Raw genomic sequence first — 20,000 nt, forward strand, 5'->3', positions numbered from 1 at the left:
GAGTTTCAGTCCTGTGAATGAAACACATACATCCTTTCTTTTCTTTCCTTGGTGACATTTCTTGACTACTGTAAAAGGGAGACTAATTTTTCTTTCTGTTTCAGTACCAGAGGCAGTTAGCACTATTAAAATATTAGTTTTGTCTGACACCACCATCAACATATCCTGGAGTGAACCTCTGAAGCCAAATGGACCTCTTGAATCCATCCGCTATCAGATCTCTGTCAATTTGTTGCCTCCTGTCCCAGCGACACCATTGCGAAAAAGTGAATTTTCAAATGAGGTGCTTGCCTGGTCTGTCAGTGGGCTCCAACCTGGAACAAATAATTCCTTCAAGGTATCATTGCAAGTAGTTTTACTAGTCTGTTCAACCTGCAAATCTTTAGACTTCTCTTCTGCAAAGTAGACAAATAAAAGTATGCAACATGGATTCATAAGAACAAAATTTGCTACTTCTCCCTTTACAGATGAAAGCTGAAAAATATAGTTAATCTGGACAGCAGGTCTATGATCAGAGTGACATTTTCAAAAGTAACCAAGTAAACGTGTTGTCTGCAGAATGTGCACTGGGTATCACAAATAGAGTGATTTACACAGTTGGGAGAACATTCAGATGATGGCAGGAGGGGATCTGTAGGTCCTAATTTGATTTTGGGCTTTTGTAAATGATTTGGATAATATAATGGGAAATATATATACACACACATACCTAAATACCTGTATGTGTGTATGCAAGTATGCATACCTAACTGTTCATATATGCCTGTGGCTTAGTGAAAAGCAATGTGCTAAGGCACTTCTTGACTTTGTGTTTCTGTGGTTCTAAAACACTGCCTCATATGTGATGAGACATCTGCATGGCTGTGTAAGAGCGTGTGGCATTTAAGAAAGATCTAGAAAGAGAAGGGACTTGGTAGAAATCTGAGATGGGAAACTAAGAAGTCTCTGAGGAAGGGTACTCCTGGACATGAACTTTCAGCCTGAAGGTATATAACCTTGCAGCTATGAGGGGCAGAATCTTTCTACACCTTAATCTCTATTGCCTGAATACTGTCTTGTTTGAAATGTTAGTCTTCCAAACACTTGGTGCTGCTAAAGCAAAGCTGCCTTTCCAACTGCTCTGGTATTGTACAGTTCATCCATTGCCTTACTAGGTTCTTGCTTTTCATCCTGATGAGAACTGGTTTTCTGAAAGTGTCCCAATCATTGCAAAAACATTTGAGACTCCAGCTGCACCTATCATCATAGTCCCCAGAAACACCAGTTTCCAGCTAGAATGGAGAGCTCCTCTGCACATCAGTGAAAACAGCTTCTGGTTTGAGCTGCATAAGGTAAAAATACCTCTAAGTTTTGGGGTTTTCAGATCAGGAGAAAATTTAACCTACTCTGCCCTAGTAAGCAGGACAGGGTGGGTGGCAGGATGTACATGATGAGTCTCAGTGGATAATTTGGGCATGGTGATGTCAGTCTTAGCTGCTCAGCAGGGGCAGGATGGAGTCAGCATTTGCCAGGAACAAGGAGGAGTGCAGCTGTAGCATTTAGTGCTCCATAGTGCCAAAGGACATCCTGGATGACCTCACCAGAATTCCTTCTGAGTCTCCTGTTTCAGCAGTCCTATCCCTGTTTCCTCACTGCCCTGCCCCAACTGGGTTTGCAGTTGCAAATCCTATGTCTGCCCTGCACAAGAAAAAGAAGAAAAGGTTTTTCAGCAGTAAATATTAGCTACAACCTAGTATCTGGATTTATTTTCCTGTGACAGAGGTTAGGAGAAAATGCCAGAGAGAAGACCAGGTCCAAGAAGTAAGGAGTAAGGGCTGCAGTGAGAGCAGCATGCATGGAAACTTCAAACTTCAACACCTGAACCACTGGACACAGAAAAATTCATGTCCTAAACTGGATCATGCAGATTCTTTACTATAGAGAATCACATTCAATAGACCTACACCAAACATTTCCCTGCCCTAAAATAAATGTCACATCACAATTCCACTAACCCACCACCTCCTTTCAATTGTATCATGTCAAGCTGAACTCATGGGCACAATGATCCAGAAATATAAGGGGAAGGCTCCTTTTGGCTGTGTAAAGCAGGCACTTAATCTGTTATTCTTTGTTACTGCCAAGACTTGTAGGTCTTCTGAAAACAAAGAAGAAAATTAGGGTTTGTGTCCTTGGTCTCTGAGAGGACAAAGTCCCATGGTTGAAAGAGCACCTGCGTCATATTTCCACTATGATATTAAGAGGTGGCAAAGTAGTTGATCTACCCAGGAATAGAACTGTGACACACTTTCAGCAGAAAGTTGACCATAATGATATTTTATTTCTCTAGTGGCCAACAAAAAGTGACTGGTTTTCTCCTGTGAACACTACGTGCATAGGAAATCTTGTTTACAAATGCAACCTCACAGGAACTCTTCCTTGGACCAACTACTTTGTAAGAGTCACAGTAGTTTATGACACAGGAGTGAAAAGCACTTCTTCTTCCACAAGCTTTAAAACTACAGGTAAGCACTTAGCATAGCAAGATTTTAAGACTTTACAGGATGTGAACATTAAACATAATATTTTCAAAAATTTAGCAGTGAATTTTCTTATACTAAGACCCAATAGTTCTGTTTGTTTGAAAAATGAATAACACAATACCATACATTCAGATGTAATAGGGGGAAAGAAATGAGATTCATTTCCAAGTGGAGCAGAGGAAAGAGTGAGGGGAACTGAAATGAAATGTCTATAATGCAAGTGAACTCATTACTGGTGAAAGGCTGTATGTGGGTAAAAATTTTACAATTCATCCATCACAAAGAGAAAGCCAAGGATTCATTCTCTCTGAGGATTATTAATATAGAACCTCTTTCCTTTTGTATGTCTAAACACTCATGTGTGCATCAGATTTTTCTCTGTGCCTGTTGGCCCTTTGTCATGCTACAAACACGTTTTAAGGATTCTGTTTCTTCTCTGTTTGGCTTAAGCTGGTGTTCCCAGTAAGCCAGGAGTTCCTAAAAAAGCCGAAGACTCCAAAAACTCTCTACAGTGGGAAAAGGCTGAGGACAATGGAAGCAAACTGATATACTATATCTTAGAGGGCAGGTAAGCAATGCATGAAGCACTCTTCCCATAGGTAACAGCCCAGAACAAATCTGGGTGTGCTGGGCTTTTCAGGTTGGCTCTGATGGGAAGAATGAAATGTATATAATCAGAAAGGCTCTTCCCATTGGGATCTCTTTCTTAGATAAACCAAGAACCCATAATTTCCAGAAAATTTCTGGAAAACACAGAACAACATTTTCAGAGTAATCTTGAAATACAATTATATATTTAGATCTATGTCAGTGAACTAGAAGATTTGGAGAGAATTTCAAATCACAAATCTTACATGTAGTATGTATTTTTGGCTAATATATATGCATAAATATATTAGTGTTCAGAGGACTGAAAGAATATTGCTAGAAAGAAAGTCTTCCTACCCATGTGGGATGACTGCATAATTTTTAAAGTGCTCTGTGATCAAATTCCAATTGCCTGGGCTACTGATGTCACACTAGAGTGCCAGCTCACTCTTATTCCTGCACTGGCATTGGAAGGGCTGATTGAGCAGGTTAGAGTATATTGCTGTAGGCAGTGACTTTGAGTTTCTAATTTTTTGACCATGACTCTGGAGAGATTCCTTTAAAGCAGTCAGTGCAAAGTTTAATTAATGCATTATTTTAAAACTAGGAGAATATATCCTCTGAAATATTCCAGTGATTGTTTGAAGTCATTACTGATGGAGGGAAGCAATTTTCTAAACTCAGCCATTATTTCTTTCTCTGTGCTTATGAAAGTTAAGCACTGACAGCACTCTGAGCTGGAAATGCTTTACCTATATAAGTTTTCACCCAGACATATTTTCCTGGTGCTGTAAGCTTCCTACAGTTCCATGAGCATGCAGGAGCACTGATCTGCATGCTCTGAGAAAACAATAATTTTGATATGCCAGGAGATATTCTGTACCTGATTTTCTGCAGATGGGTAAGGAAAGGTCAGTCCCTTGGTCTGTGCCAGGGCTGTGCATTAGCTGCTGTGGTCTCCAGATTCCAGCTTACTTATCTCTGGAATCATAATGCTTCACTGAGATGGTCTTTTAATGTAGTCAGCTTTTCCCTTGCAGTTTGAATGTACACAGGCTGATGGTTTTGACTGAATTTCACACCAGGTAGAAAAATGTTAGGCCACTTACATAGCATTCTAGAAAATGTTTGCCTAACCCTTTTAATCAACCTCTGTTTTTCGTATAGCTCTAGTGGCAACATGTACACACCAAGGGCGTAAGTTTTCCCATGTCTTTCTGGTTTAGAAGTGTTTGGCCTTTTTTCTTCATTAAAGTGTGTTGGGAGAATGAGTGACTCGCTCATGAAGGTCTTTTCACATGATGTATTACAGTGTTGTGTGACATGAAATGATATTTCAGATATGGCCTTTCAAGTTTAGGTATGTGGTCTTCTTTTGCTTGGTGAATAATCAGCTCTGAATTTATTGTGAGCAATCAATCTCAGTCCAATGGGGAAAGGAAAAAAGACACCCAGCAGTCAGCAGATACTATGGGAAAGTGGTTAGCTAAAGAATGGTATCTCCACTGCCAATGACTTGCTTCCCATTTAGCTTGTGAAACCTGATGCACAAGAGATACTGAATTACCTTGGGTCTGGAAGGGAAAAAAGCTCTAGCACAGTAGATTTGTTTCTGTTTTTTTTGGTTTTTTTTTGCCAGAAAGCAAAATAAGAACATTTTGAAATCTTGGCTGTGAGGCATATACTGAAACAGATGAATCAGGCATATATTGAACAGTTTTTCATGTCTAAAGTGTTCTAGTATTTAATTTCCAATCCCAAGATAAAGATGTTTGGTTCCTAGCATAGCTGAAATGGCATGCCAGAATTTTCTTCTCTGTAGCCAGAATCCCATGACCAGACTGAGCTTTTATGCAGAGAGAGAAATGCTGTGAAAACCATGGAACTGAAGCAAAGAATGGGCTGGGGGTGAAGCAGTAAACTGCCCTTGTGGCATTAACGACATTCCTGTGTTGTGCTGTGCATGCTGCAGGAAACAGTCTGGCAACAGCAGCAATGTGAAGTCCACGTGGGAGGTGGTTTACAATGGCTCCTGTGGCAGTATTTGCACATGGAAGGCCAAGAACTTGGAAGGAACTTTCCAGTTCAGAGCAGCAGCTGCAAATGTGCTGGGACTTGGTGAATACAGTGATGTTAGTGTGGATATAATTTTGAGTGAAGGTATGTCTTGTACTTCTGTATTCTGTTAATCCTTTTTTTTGTTATTCTAAATAGTCATACCAATTTAGGAGCAGAGACTGGCTATTTTAATAACAATAATCCTGCAAAGATAATGTCTCTAATAGGTAATAAATGATATGTTTTTATTGTGACCCCTGCTGCCAGTGCTCATCCAGGCTCCTTTGCTCAGAACAGTGGGCCTGAAAAGTGCTTCTCCTCATTTATAGCACTTTGTCTCTGTGGCTCTGCCACTCTGCTTTATGATGTGATTCTTGAAAAAAAGGCAAGCTCACCCACTGGGTAAAAATATCAGAATTACTTCTTGCCTTCAGCCAGAATGTTAGACTTACACTTTGTGTGTGCTTTTGGGAGAAGGATTAGTCTGACCAAATACACATCCACATAGAGCCTACAAGAGAACTTTGTGCAGTGAAAGACTTTTACATAGCAGGGAGCTGAAGGGTTCTCTCAGGTGTGCTCCGCTGCATAGGATTGACATTGCATGCATACACAATAATTAAACAAATTTCCTTTTCTCTTTAACAGATAACATGATGTCCATGGGCACCATCATTGCCATTGCTTCTGTGGTTGGAGTTGTTGTGCTGTGTTTGGCTGTGGTCATGGTATTTGGTTTTGGTATGTGATTGAGTATTTTGTTTACCCTTGGTTTGCCAAGCCTTGGTGAAAGGCAGTTCAGGTGGTGGGAAATGATTGACCTTCAGATTTAGGGAAATGCTCCCTCCCTAGGTTGGGAGCTGGGAGGAAGTTGTATTTTCTCATTACTTGAGGCCCTAGAGATGGCTTATTATATTTTTGGTATGAAGGACAGGATAGAAGTTCACTCCATCCTCAGGCATTTCTTGCTGTTTGTTACCTGCCCCGGAGAGCACAGGAGTGCTTAAGGAACTCTAATACTTGGGTGTGTCCTTACAAAAACTTGACCTTACTTCCAGAGTGAAACACTTAATGATCTCCTTTTCTATTCCAGTATGGAAACAAAGATTGAAATCCAGAAAACCAGCCTTGCCTGGACAGATAGTGTTTATCAAGGAAGATAAAGAACTAGCTCAACTCAGAGGGATGGCTGAGACAGTGGGACTAGCCAATGCCTGCTATGCCATACGGTATGTCCTCAGAGCAAATGTATTTTAAGGACAAAAACATCAAAGATGTCTTCCCTGGACCAGTTTACATCAGGGCACTGATCCCTGAAACCTCAAGGTTAAGAGAGTTAAGAGCTGCATGTTTGCTGCAGGGCAGGTCTGCTCCAAATGATGCCCTGCCATGCTGCCCCTCTGGCACACAGCCCAGGCTGGATCCCCCCCAGCCCATCCTTCATGTCACTCTGGCAAGAAACACAAGTGCACAGGGAAGGAAGAAGACCTGGTTCTTTCCAGTAACTTCTAAAACATCCAGGCCGCACCTGAGCTCCCCTTAAATATACCTGATGAGACAAATAGTACCAGCTTCATTTGAATTTTTTTAGAATTTCAGACATCCTTAGGTATGAACAAGTGACTAGTATTGCTGTTTTGTAGCACTCTTCCTTCTCAAGCAGAGATTGAATCACTGCCAGCTTTCCCTCGGGACAAACTCAACTTACACAAATTTTTAGGAAGTGGAGCCTTTGGAGAGGTATATGAAGGGACTGCAGTAGATATCCTGGCAGATGGAAGTGGAGAATCCAAAGTAGCAGTCAAGGTAATCGCAGCAATCTGTTCTCTTGCAGCAGAATGGGATGGGCAGACAGATCTGTCTCAGAGGTTTTACCTGAGAAGTGGGTGTTGGGCTGATCTGGGTGTTTTCTTGCAGTGTTTCTTGCAAATCTCTTAAAGCTCAGCCTTGTAATGATTTCTGGAAAATAACGTGTATTTAAGGCCACATCTATGTCTGATTGTTTTACTTAAGCACCATGTAGTAACAGTGATGATGACCAAATGTTTCTACACTTCTGCTTTCTGTGGAGCAGACTTTGAAGAAGGGTGCGACAGACCATGAGAAGAGCGAATTCTTGAAGGAGGCACACTTAATGAGGTAGGGACAGCTTTGTCCCTGGGCACCCTTCAAAGCTGGTATCATCTGAGGGTGGTGACTTTCCAGGGGAGTAAAAGCAGCACTTTCCTCTAAACAGGTTATTTGGCATTTTCGTGTTTCTGCCAAACTAGTTAATCACTACTGATGAATATCATGTGACTAAAGCTATAAATCTGATAAGCAAAATTTAAGCAATAGACTACAAGTTCGACACGTTCATATCATGGATTTATTTGGGATTGTACTGGTGTATTTCAGTATCCTTGCTCCCCTAATCCAAGTTACTTGCCAAAGGTAAGGGTCAGAATTCAACTTATCCCATTTTACTGAAGGAAACAAATCAGAATAAACTGATGCCTTGAAGTTGTAATTTTCAGTGGAAAATATTTTTTAAAAATGTGCCACTAGGGGCTGCCACATACCCCTTCTATTGAGATAGTGTTAAATTATGCATCTGTCACCACTGCAAGAATTTCACATAGCAAGCTTTGTGTTTCAGCTGGAAATCTTGTTTTCTAGACTGTCCCCAAAAACAAGGAGTTCAACTGTAGTTTTCAACTGGTACTATAAGACTGAGAGTGTAGTTTAGTTTTCAGATGCACTTTTACACTTCTTTGACTTATTTCATCTGTGCAGAAGTAAAAGTAATTTTTAAACAATGGAGGATTTATTTCTGTGCAGAAATGTGGTGTTATTAAACTGGAAATTGATTTTCACAGCATTCCAATTTTTTGTGGTTACATGCTTAAAAAATATAGGTTGCATTTTTGGCCTTTTATGACACTCTGTAACTGAATAAGGTAAAAGGCTTGTTAAAATCAAAATTTGACCATGTCATTAAAGTGCAAATTAATGATAAAGAGTAAGAGTTGTGTATAAACTCCTCATAATCCATTTTCAGTCTACCTAGCAGTCATAAACACAGTTAAGGTCTTTTATCCTGTGTAGTACAGAAATTATATTAACCCATAGTTAAAGTTTCTGAGGTTCTCTCAATTCTTGTTGCAGATAATAATCCAAACCCAGGAATCCTGGAGGAGTATATAATTGAAAATTTTCTGCATTTAAATGTAAACATTACCATGAGCCCATATATAAATACCAATACAATTAATAGAAATGAAGAGAATAGAAAAGTTTAAGTATTATATAATCCCCATAGTCATTAAAAACCACCACCAGCAGCAGCAATGACAAAACTACTACTACTAATAATAATAATTATTTTATTCTATCATGGAAGGTTTAATGATTTCATTTGACGTTCATCTGTGAGGTCTCATAAATTAAACCAAGGATAGAAAGGAAAAACAAGTGCATCTGAGTGCTAACAAACAGATAAGGTATATAAGATGCAAGTTGCAAGATATGTAGGTGCAACTTTTATTATGCTTGCCTTTTTGGATGTTCATTAAAATTTGGCTTGTAATGCATGTTGGCTCAGTTAAGCCAGAACTATATGTTCCTTTTTATTGCTATGCAGCAAAGAGAAAATTGAGTTGCTTCTATTTCAAAAAGTCATTTGTTGTTGGTTATTGGTGAGTCATTTGTGTGCAAATACATGTAGAAAATTCTTGTGTCTGTCCTACCCCTTGGGAAGTAAGGCATGATAGTTCAGTGGAGAAAGGTCTGCACTGGGTGCAGAGGAAAGTGCCAGGTGTTCCTTCCCCTCTTTTTGTTCCTGAAAGTGCCAAAGTTTGTCTGATTGAGAGGTATGTGCTAGGGGCCAGGGGGAACTGTCAAATTCTAAATCACACTTTTTGCAAGAGTTTTGCCCACACCTGAGATTAGGTGAATTGAAAGAGATTAGAAGGAAAATGTCCCTCTCTTGTTTGTTTACACTGCTGCATTTGACAGCATTTTGGACACCATCAATTCTCCCAATAGAGTCAAGTTTCTCTGACTGCTTGTGCAAGTGCTTTCACGCAGTGTGAGAGAGGAAAAGCATTTTCTAACACAAGTGAAGTGATTGAAAAAACGCAGGCACTGTCAGAGGCAATAAATATTCTTCATTCTTTGAAGAATACTGGCAGTACTGAGAGTACTGATTGCTCTGTGGTAATCCCTATCTTAGACACACACACAAACAATTGCTAGTATACTTAGAAGTATTACTCATATGTATTTTGTTCCTCTTGCAAATGTACTGTGAAAAACTGTCCCCTGCTGAACTGTGAAAATAATATATTGCACCTTGTGCTTTTACTTTTGTGTATTTCTCTGAATCAGCAGTTCTACTGTGAATACAGTAGTAAAAATACTCTATTAAAAGAATGTAGATACCTTTAATGTACAGGTGATGAATCATATTCCTAGAAGAAAATGCCATTTGGCTACTTTTCTTTGCTTCCTGGAAATACAATGAAGTGTGCTTTTTAATATGTGTGCATGCATTAGAGTGCCTGGCAAAGACAGTGTAAGCCTGTGTTTTGGAAGGATGTCCCTGAACTCTCCCCATGGCTGAGCAAATCCAGGCACAGAGAGCTACTGAATCATGTTCATAGAAGCAGGATTGTAAAGGCCAAACTGCTCATTCATTGCTTGCAAATATAAACACTCTGTTAGCTATCAACCAGCTGAATTTCTCATATGTCATCTTACACTTGTTTCCTTCTGTTTAGCAAATTTGATCATCCCCACATTCTGAAGTTACTTGGTGTGTGTCTGTTAAATGAACCTCAGTATCTTATCCTGGAGCTGATGGAAGGAGGGGATCTACTTAGCTATTTACGAGGAGCCAGAAAGAAAAAGGTGAAGACCATAAGAATCATATTTTTAACCTGTAACTGCCCACAGTTTCTCAGTTTTTCCTTTTCTAAAAGTCCATACTGATGTTCAGCTGTTTCTGTACTTGCAAGGTCTGGTCTGACTTTTCCTAAACACCCTGGGACTCGGTGCTGACCTTGCAATCAGTGATGCTGTGAAGAAGATTGAATGTCATTAGATCACTTACCAAAATTGTGGTTTCAGTCATGAGATATCTGCTTATTTCTCGCTGTGAAAATCATAAACTGTCCTTTTGAAAGTGATAATAAATAATGGTGGTCATGTATGTGGTTTATTAGGAATCATAGAGGGTTTTTTTTTTGTCTTTGAATAACAACAGTATCCTTAATGTGAGAAGCATGGTCCAAGCATATAAGAATATACTGTCCCTGTGCCTATGTCCTCAAATTCTTTAGCAGGAAAGAAAAGAATAAAGGATAAACAATTTCAAGTAAATTCTTCTCCCATTAGTGTGTGGATTGGGAATATGCGTGGTATGATGTGAGGTCAAAACAAAATTTTATAGCAGCATAGCAATTAGCATAGTTAATTTACATAATCAGATCAAATCTGCAGTCAGTGTTGAATTCTACTGAAATGCATATACATGTGTTCTACCAGAAAAAATTATTACACTGATTAATACAGCTATACATTTCAAATGGGGAAATACATTTCAGTGAGGAAATCTTGCATGGGGAGTTTGTCATTCTGAGTTGGTAAAGGTAGAAGAAATAGCTAACTTCTGTCTTTGTTTCTTGTAGCTCCAGAGCCCTTTACTGAATGTCACTGACCTCTTGGATATATGTTTGGATGTTTGCAAAGGCTGTGTCTATTTAGAGAAAATGCATTTTATACACAGGTACAGAACATACTTCCTTAGTCTTCCCAGGTTTACCCACAGTATTCGGACTCATTATCTCACCCAGGAAAAAATGTCTAGAAAGATGTCACAATGTAACACAACAGGAGAGAGTACTGAAGTAAAATCTAACACTATGTTTTCTGCTAAATATCACTCAGAGTTCCTCTTCCAAAAATGGTGGGCTACTCTAAGATCTGAACCAAGGACTTACTGCACTCTAGGCAAGAATCATATCCTATGCAACAGAGAGAAGGACGAGTGGAAGATCCATGTAGTGTCTTTGTCTGCCTAGTGGGTAGCTTTAGAGGACACAGAGCCAGACTTTTCTCAGAAAGGTACAGGAAAAGATAAGAAGCAACAGGCACAAATTACAGCAAAGGAAATTAGATAATATTGTTCACAACATCCCAGAACAATCACTGAAACAGGTTGTCCAGAAGGGCTGTGTCATCTCCAGTTCTGAAGATATGCTAAACTTAACTGGGTGAGGCCCTAAATCACTCAATCCAGCCTTGGGACTCACACTGCTCTGAAGACAATGTTGAGCCAGATGACTTACAGACATGAGTTTTTCTGCAATGCTAACTCCATCCTCTTTTCTCTGCCTTACAAATCAGGGACTTGGCTGCTCGCAACTGCCTTGTGTCTGAGAAGGAATATGAGCGTTCATCCCGGATAGTGAAGATAGGAGATTTTGGGCTTGCCAGAGATGTCTATAAAAATGATTATTACAGAAAAAGAGGAGAAGGTCTACTCCCTGTCAGATGGATGGCTCCTGAAAGCCTTATTGATGGTGTCTTTACAAGTCGCTCTGATGTCTGGTGAGTTACAACAGCCACAAAGCTGTGGCAATAACCATACTAAATTCTGCAGCAAGAAAATATTGGTTTAGAGGAGGAATTACAGGGTTGTATATTGTCATCTCTTATAATTTTTAGGCTTGGGAAGACTTCCTCCTAAGTGAAATTTTAAGGATATAATGAAATATTTGATACCATGACAGTATATTTCATGGATAAATTTCTTTATGCTTTAAGATCTTTGGATTTTGCCTGGAAGGAACTAGTGTCACTCAAATAATTTTACAGTTGTACCAGGCCCACAATGTGGTTTTTGCTTGATTGGGCAGTGAATTGACTGCCTGCATGCTGTTCCATTTTGTTTTCCATTAGGTTTATTGACATTTCCTTCCAACAGCCAAATACTTTGTCCTTACTGTTTCACCCTCTTCTAGTGACTTTTTTATTTTGAAGACCAGACTTTGCAGCATCATCAGGGGAAGGTCACGGTACTTTTTTCTGTGGAGGTTAGCTAGAAGTGTGCATTTGAGTGGCTTTGAGTTTATTGTGAAGAAGCAGAGACCCACTGTCGGGAGACATGACAAAAAAACCCCACCCAGACTAAGCCAGATCCATGACATCTGGTATTCACACAAGTTCAGATTTAGGTGGCCACATGTACTCAGCCCATGGGTCTTGTCCAAGTCCCCAGTGCCTGCACATATCTATTTGACTGCTACTCTTGCTCTTATCTAAGAAAGTAGTTTAGTACTCTGTGCCAAACCAAATGAGATGCTGATTGCTCCACAAGTGGTGCTTGGAAGAACTTGTCTTTCTCCATTTTAAACCACACCTCTAGAGATTTCAGAACACTTGTTTATATGAGAACATGCTCAACCTGAGTGTTTCCTGGGGAAGATGTGGGCACTCAGTGTCTTCTGAGCTGCATCTCAGTGAGTCTGGGAAAGCATCTCAGTTCTACACATTTATTTTAGCTATTCCAAATCTGGCTTAGGGACAAATCTGAATTATGTCTTTTTACTCCTAATTTTTCTGAGTCTTATTCTAAGTTAGACACAATCTAACTGTTAATAGGGAGATTTCAGGATGGCTATGGTTATTAATTTTCTCTTTTTCTTTTTTTCATGGTGCTTCTCAGGGCTTTTGGAGTACTAGTGTGGGAAACATTGACTTTGGGTCAACAGCCATATCCAGGTTTCTCCAATACAGAGGTTTTACACCATGTACGATCAGGAGGAAGGCTGGAATCTCCAAACAATTGTCCTGATGACCTGTAAGTTAATTTTGTTTAAATGTTGCTGCTAATATTTGTAATAAGCAAGAGGCTTTTTGCCAGTTGGTTATCATTGTGAAAGTTGGTCATACCCATGAAGACCCCAACATCCTCTTTTGTTTCCAATAAAACTGGCCAACCTGCTACTAATTCATCCAGTAGACCAGCCTGTAAATGAGAATTCAGGGTATAGGTCTGCTAGTAGTGTGAGAACAGGCTGAGAGTACCTGAAGATATTGGTTAGAAGTTAAGATGGTTCTAAGAAAGACTTTACTGGTCTTTGTACGTCATGTGTCTGTGACTTTAGAGAAAACTCTTTCTTAATGGTAAGTGCAGGAACAGGCTAATATTAGAACAAAAGTGAGTTCTCTCTTTTGTAGAGAGAACTCAAAAAAGCCAAAAAGAAAAGCTGAAGCACTACAGGAAAAAGGAAGTCTGCACCTCTGGTTAGTCTTTATCTGAACCGGATGAGTAAATCCTTCAATTTCTGTTTGTGTCTTGAGCAGGTTTAACTGCAAAGTTCTTGCAATTAACAGAAAAAAATAAATACATCAAGTGGATCAAACCCATACTGTCCAGAGGTGTATGAAGGAGGAAGGCAGAACATGAGCTTAACAATCATTCAATATTATCTAATTTCATGACTCTCAATTTCTTTATCACCCACTCAGCAAAAGCAGTCACAGCAATGCACTTGACAGCTGGTTGTACAAAAAGGAGAGCCTACTGGAGTGAACAATTCTTACTCCCAGGGCTGAGGAAAAGACTTGAGAATAATTCTGTGTTTGGCAAGCCAATATCTCCATGATAGATCTTACACCAGTAACCATGTTCTGAGCTTAAGAGAAGGTGATTATTTATCATTATGTACATATAGCTGAAATACCAGGTTAGGAATAAAAAACCCAGAAAAACCCCAAACCAAGCTTTAGTGCTTGGAAGAACTGAAGAGATTAGAATTTTACTTTAATAACAGAGGGAGAACTGGAAGTCACAGAACAAATGAAAGCCCAAAGAAATTTTAATTGTAATATTTCCTGAGAAAGGTTTCCTCAAAAACTTTCGTACATCTGTCCTGTGAATAAAAAAGCACAGGAGGCAGCTATATCCATGTATTATTCTGACATTCAAACTTAAGCAAAGGCTGATAAATTGCCCTAAAACAAGTGACTAGATCTTCAGAAAAATCAAGAAACTTTTGCTTGAAATAATTTTTAAGGTCCCAGATCTTAAATTTAGTATAGCAGATAGGTCCCACATACTGGTCTGCCTGTTGCAACTTGTAGAATCAGTGCCTAATAGTAGTTTTTGAAAGCCAAAGAGCTGATGAGCTTAGACTCTTGTACCATCTTTTATCTCATTTGGTGAACACTCAGCACCTGCATGCAGCTTCTGTCAGTAGCACAAACAGCTTTTTGCTGCTTTGCTAGGTCATTAATGGCATGCCGGGATTCTTGACATTCCTGCTTCCCTCCTTGTGGTTTTGAACCTGCATCAGGACATCAGCAGTCAGTAATTGTCTCCTCAGCACTTTGACTTGCTCATTGTCATTTGACAAAACAAACCATCGCTGATAGGAAGAGAGTTCAAAGGCCAAAGTACTTCAGCTGAGAAGTGTTTAGGAATCTGTGATGGGCTTACACTGCAAGTGCAAGTAGGGCAGGCACAGAAACCTTAGGGTGCAAAAGCATGAAGGAAGTGGGTTGTTTGTTTGGTTTTTTATTTGGAAGGGGGGAAAATTTCTTCCCCTTGCCTCCATAAGTTGCTACTCCAGGAACTACTTTTCCCCAGAGAACTGTGGCTAGGTAAATCTTGGTAAAGAATTGAAAAAGGGTCTTGGGGATGTATAAATGAGACACAGATATTGAAACATGAATTAGATCTATGAATGTAAGTACATTTTCAGTCAGAAATCCACATCTGGCACAGCCACATGGGTATGAGGCTTGCATACAAGAGAATGCCAAGGTTTGGACTGAACTGAGTCAGAACTTTATAATTTAACAAATCCTTAAAGGCTGTGGATTGCAGTCTAGAGAATTTGTACAAGCACCAGGACATTTGCTGACTTGAAGTTGCAGTTTCAGGAATGCTCAGTCCTTTGTAAACTTACATAAGCGACTTTGATAAAAATTTTTTATTTGGTAACTAAAAGCTTTTTACAATTTGTTTCTGGCAATGATCCCCCTGGAAGGATTAAGAGAGTGAGAGAGATGAAGGCCTTGCACAGAATGCATCAGATGAAATCAGGGGCTTTTTATCATGATAAATTTTCTCATTTTCTAAGAAAATCACACATCACTTGTGTTTCCCATTTCATGTGAGAATAATTGGTAATGCTTGTAGCTTCTGTGCACTATAGTGCATTTCAGGAATGTTCACATTCTGCCTCCAATATCCGATACGGAATATTAGTTCTTTACTTTTCCAGGCTCTCAGATTCTAACTAGCCCCACGTAAGCAGCTCTGTTGGACATTTGGTTGTTGCCCCCTGATAAAACACAGGTGTGAAGTGTGGGTTTGTACGTGTACATCTAGTGTAAAGGTTAGCTCTTGAACCTAACATAAACCTTTAGCTAATGTTGTGTTTCGAACTGTCATTTTTCATTTCTTCCTGACAGGCTTTCCCTATGAAGTAGGGGAATCCTCTGGATCTCTTTCCCATGAAGTGATGCGCTATTTGCTAGCCCATGTTTGGTTCCCCAGGAATATAGGAATATGTTCAATCTGTCACTTAACGTGTGTCTTGGCACATTAAGCTGTCTTTCTCTCTCTGCACTGGTCTCATACTCATGCATTTCTGAACTAAAGAAAGTTTGTGCCATATGATTTAAAACTTTGGATGTCACAGCATGCCTCAAAAGCTAAATGTCATGCCAGAAATAGCTATACATGTAAAATTTGCAGATATATTCTGAGAGAGCATGAAAGGTTTTGTCATTAGAAACCTAAAGCCTATCTGAATTAAACACTTAGTGAAAAATACCAGTACTGATACTTTAAGCCAATCACCAAGTAATTTGATTTAGGAAATAAAAACATGGAATATAATTAAAATGAGAAAATTACAGTACTGAATTACAGTTTTGGCAGAAGTTAATATCCTTACTCCATAGCAAAACTGAACGGCTTTATAAAGCAGATTGTCCAATAAAAATAGTTAGTTAGAGAGGCAGAGATTGGTCACAGGAAACAAAACAGAAAAGTCATATTTCACACTTGCAATGTTCTTGTTTCATAAATGAAAAGACGGGTAAATTTAGATTGTATATAAGAAAGAATTATTTTACAATAAGGGTGGTGAAACACTGAAAAAGATTGCCCAGAGAAGCTGTGGATACCCCATCCCTGGAGCTGTTCAAGGCCAGGTTGGGTGGGCATTGAGCAACCTGATGTAGTGGAAGATGTCCCTGCACATGGCTGGTGGGTCGGACAAGATGATCCTTGAAGGTCCCTTCCAACCCCAAACATTCTCAGAGTCTATGACTTCTCCATCACATCCTGTTTCTTTCTTGGTCAGTGGCTGGCTGTTTCTTCCACAAGGCTCTGCTCATGAGAGCCCAAGTGTGAACCTGATGAAGCACAGCACCTGAGCTCATGGTTTTTTGCCTGGATATCCTACCAACAAGCATGACCAGAAAGAAGATTGTTTGGCTTCCAGCATCTAAGGCTGGAATTCAGTGTGACAGACACTTTGCTGGCGACAGAAGGAAAACCAGTTATTTAACCTTTTTTTGAGACCTATTCAGTTCTTTTCTTTCTGTATTTCCAGTGTCATCAGTAATAACCAGTACACCTGAAAGTAAGCAGATGAATTGATTCGGAGTGTTAGGAAGCCAATACCACTTTTTAGATTCCTAAAACAGATTTTCAAAATTTCATGGAATCCTCTTGAAAAAACATAATTACTCTGTTCAACTTGAAAACCACAAGAATACAGGTTGATGACAAGTGGCTTTGAAACAATTTTTCTACTCACATTCTCACTTGACACTAATATTTTAATGAAAAATACCATTGGAAAATCAGAAGCCAAGCGATTCCGCCCAGCTGTCACCAAGGGCTTTTTAAGATGCCCAGTTGTGGTGAAGGACAGCAGTCATCTTTTTAAGATGGATAAGTGAGGATCTGAGCAAGGCAATTCATTTCACATAACAGATTAACGCCTGGTGTCACATAGCAGCAGGTCTGGGAAGATGTTTGTCAGGGGAGGGTTTGAACTTAAGGCTTAGAGGTAAATGCTCCACATTCCAGATGCAGCTTCCTGAACCAGCCTTTCACTGGTTATCTGTGGTTTTGAGACTCTGAGACCTCTTTCCACTCCCAACACTTAGCATGTCCAGGTGCTGGCTGTGTTTTGGTTTTCAGTCTGTCTGTCCCTGGCTTTTGTAGGATTTGGTTTTGTGTAGCATAAACTCACCTTGAGCAAGGAATAAAAACCAACCCAATCATTTAGACAAACAGGAGGTAAGTTTTCCACTAAATGGTAACAATGGTATTGTCCAAGGTGGGCTGGAATCCCTGCACCCAGAGGAAACTCATACCATGTTTGCCTTTGGAAAGCTTATTCCTATTTGTTTTGATCTGGAGGTAGAAGTTGAAATTAACTCTCCCTGTGCTGGAGGGTTTGCCTTGAACTTCTCCTGAATGTGAGCTAGCTTGAGTTGAAAGAGGATTAAATAAGTTGAAAACATCAGGTTAATTTCTGATTTTACACTTCCTTTTTTTTTAATTTTTTTTTCTCTGAGAGAATTTCCTCCTTGTCTGCTTTCTTACAAAGTATTCCTGACTTCTTCAGGGAGAGTAGATGTTCATAGCAAACGTGTCTTTAAAAAAAATGTTATATCTGCTTCCAATCTCAAAAATATCCATTGTTGAAGAATTAAAATGTTTTATAGTAATTATCCTCGACTTTAATTTGATCTTTAATTTGTTTTTCATTGCCTTAGCAGCTGATGATGATCTTTGTACCACACAGAAAGTTTTCAGGCCAAACATGCTTCCCAGATGTTTAATAGTAAGTGTTGAGATGAATGACTCTATTATAATTTTTGTTTGCATTTACTTTTTTTTTCCAGATGTCATTTAATGACAAGATGCTGGTCCCAAGAACCTCACAACAGACCTACTTTTTCTTGTATTCATGACAAACTGCAAGAGATAAAACAATCTCCACTGTCCTTCATCTGCTGCCTTGAAAACAGAGAGGCATCAGCTGGAGTCATCAATGAAGCTTTTGAAGGTGAGTCTGGGCCAGCACCCGCTCTTCTTGTGGCCTCTGCCCTGCATTTGTCACTGCCTCAAATTCTCGGGCTGTTGCATGGAAACAGCAAAGATTTACCTCTGTCATAGTGAACATGTAAAGGTTCCTTCTGTGCCTGCAAGGTACAATGAACTAGATGAAGGTTGTGTAAGATTACCAAGCAAAAAGACCCAGATGAGGTTGTAATTAAGCCTGACTCACAGAGATATCCAATTTGCATCTGAATTCTTAGTAGTTCACAACCCTGTTCTGCTAAAATAGATGCCTAAATTCCTTGCAGAGCCAGGGGAGCCTTAGAAGGCTTCCATGTGGAAATCTGTTTAATCTGTTTGCATGCTATTGTTTTATAATGAAAAATATTGAATGGTGAAAGAACTACTTTCCGCTCTAGAAAAACCAAACCTGTTTCTAAAATATCTAAAGGCTTCATATTGGAGGTGATTTTTTTTTTTTTTCCCCTTCACAAATGGTTACCGAACTAGGAACTCACCCTGATTCACAAACAGTTTTGATATTTCAGTACTTCGTGTTTTCCTAAAAACTTCCTGATCCATCCCAGGAATGACACAGTATTCAATTACACAACTACATAGACATTCTTCTTCAGGATACTATCTATATTCAAATCACTGGTATTGTTAAATTGTCACTTAATTTGATATTTTGCTAATCTTTATAATTTGATGAAGCTTTAAAAATGTCAGTTTATTTCCACTGTGGTTCCTCTTTATGTCAAATCATGCCTGTTCATGGCATGTTTACATTACAAGACTAAAAACTTTATAAAGACAGGAAGGGACCAGCACAGATAATCTATCATTTCATGCTTTTTTAACAGCTGATTTTGCACCCTTATGTTATAATGAGAAACAATTTGCATATAGTGTAATTCTTTAGTTTCTTTAAGTGTATCTTAGCTCTCAATAACATTCAGGAAAGAGATACTTAGTCTGGCACAAATGTAAGCCTGGCATTGGCTCAGGAAAGGACTACAGCCAATTAATTAGGCACTATGCCCAAGCTAATAGGCCTTACATTTTGGATGGACTTTATCTCACCTAAATGCAGCTGTCTACAGGCTAGGAGCCTCATCTAGGATACCCTTCTAGGTAGCTCTGCAGTCAGAAGCAGAAAGTGACAGCTCCTGTTTTTTGGGCATGTATCACAGCAGGAAAGGGGTCACCTTTTGCATTACTCTTCACTGATGATGGCTGGCATCCAGGTGACTTGCCATATTTAATTTGGTTCACGTGGCATCACAGGGTGGGTGAGACTGGAAGGGACCACTGGAAGTCACCCAGTCCAACATCCCTGCTCAAGCAGGGTCCCCCCAAACACAGTGCTCAGGATAGTGTCCAAAATACATCATCTCAACTATAGTATCTCAGACTAGATGTTTAATTTTCAGATGGCTATAGGAGCACAGCATCCACTGGACGCAGGGCTTGCACCCACTCCTGAGCTAGTTTGGTTTCCTGGCTTAGACATCTCTGTGTTCCCTAACTCCACAGGCAACAGAGACATGAAAACTAACAGAGTTAAGAAGTTCTTGTGGCATTACAGCAATATCTGTCAAAATCTTTAGTAGGGCTGAAATTTCTGGAGAAACCTACCTTTCTGCTGCTTGGAACTGGGGAAAGGGGCTGGAAGGTTGGTTACCATGTTTGTGGTGGAATAGACCTGGCACAGATGTAACATGAAAGAGTTTTAATTTCAGTGCAAGTCT

At 39.5% G+C, this 20,000-nt stretch overlaps 1 protein-coding gene across 1 annotated transcript in view; it reads left to right on the forward strand.

The window, feature by feature from the left end:
* The window catches only part of ROS1 (ROS proto-oncogene 1, receptor tyrosine kinase), a 67,465-nt gene that overhangs the window by 39,500 nt on the left and 7,965 nt on the right, over window positions 1-20,000 (forward strand). Inside the window, 14 exon segments of the mRNA XM_036381075.2 lie at window positions 105-337; window positions 1,155-1,331; window positions 2,330-2,504; window positions 2,973-3,090; window positions 5,083-5,270; window positions 5,817-5,909; window positions 6,262-6,397; window positions 6,812-6,974; window positions 7,243-7,307; window positions 9,929-10,058; window positions 10,838-10,935; window positions 11,556-11,759; window positions 12,877-13,011; window positions 18,090-18,253. Coding sequence (XP_036236968.1) covers window positions 105-337; window positions 1,155-1,331; window positions 2,330-2,504; window positions 2,973-3,090; window positions 5,083-5,270; window positions 5,817-5,909; window positions 6,262-6,397; window positions 6,812-6,974; window positions 7,243-7,307; window positions 9,929-10,058; window positions 10,838-10,935; window positions 11,556-11,759; window positions 12,877-13,011; window positions 18,090-18,253 — 2,079 coding nt within the window.

The sequence above is a fragment of the Molothrus ater genome, chromosome 3 (genome assembly GCF_012460135.2).
Source record: "Molothrus ater isolate BHLD 08-10-18 breed brown headed cowbird chromosome 3, BPBGC_Mater_1.1, whole genome shotgun sequence".
NCBI classification, from domain to species: Eukaryota; Metazoa; Chordata; class Aves; order Passeriformes; family Icteridae; genus Molothrus; species Molothrus ater.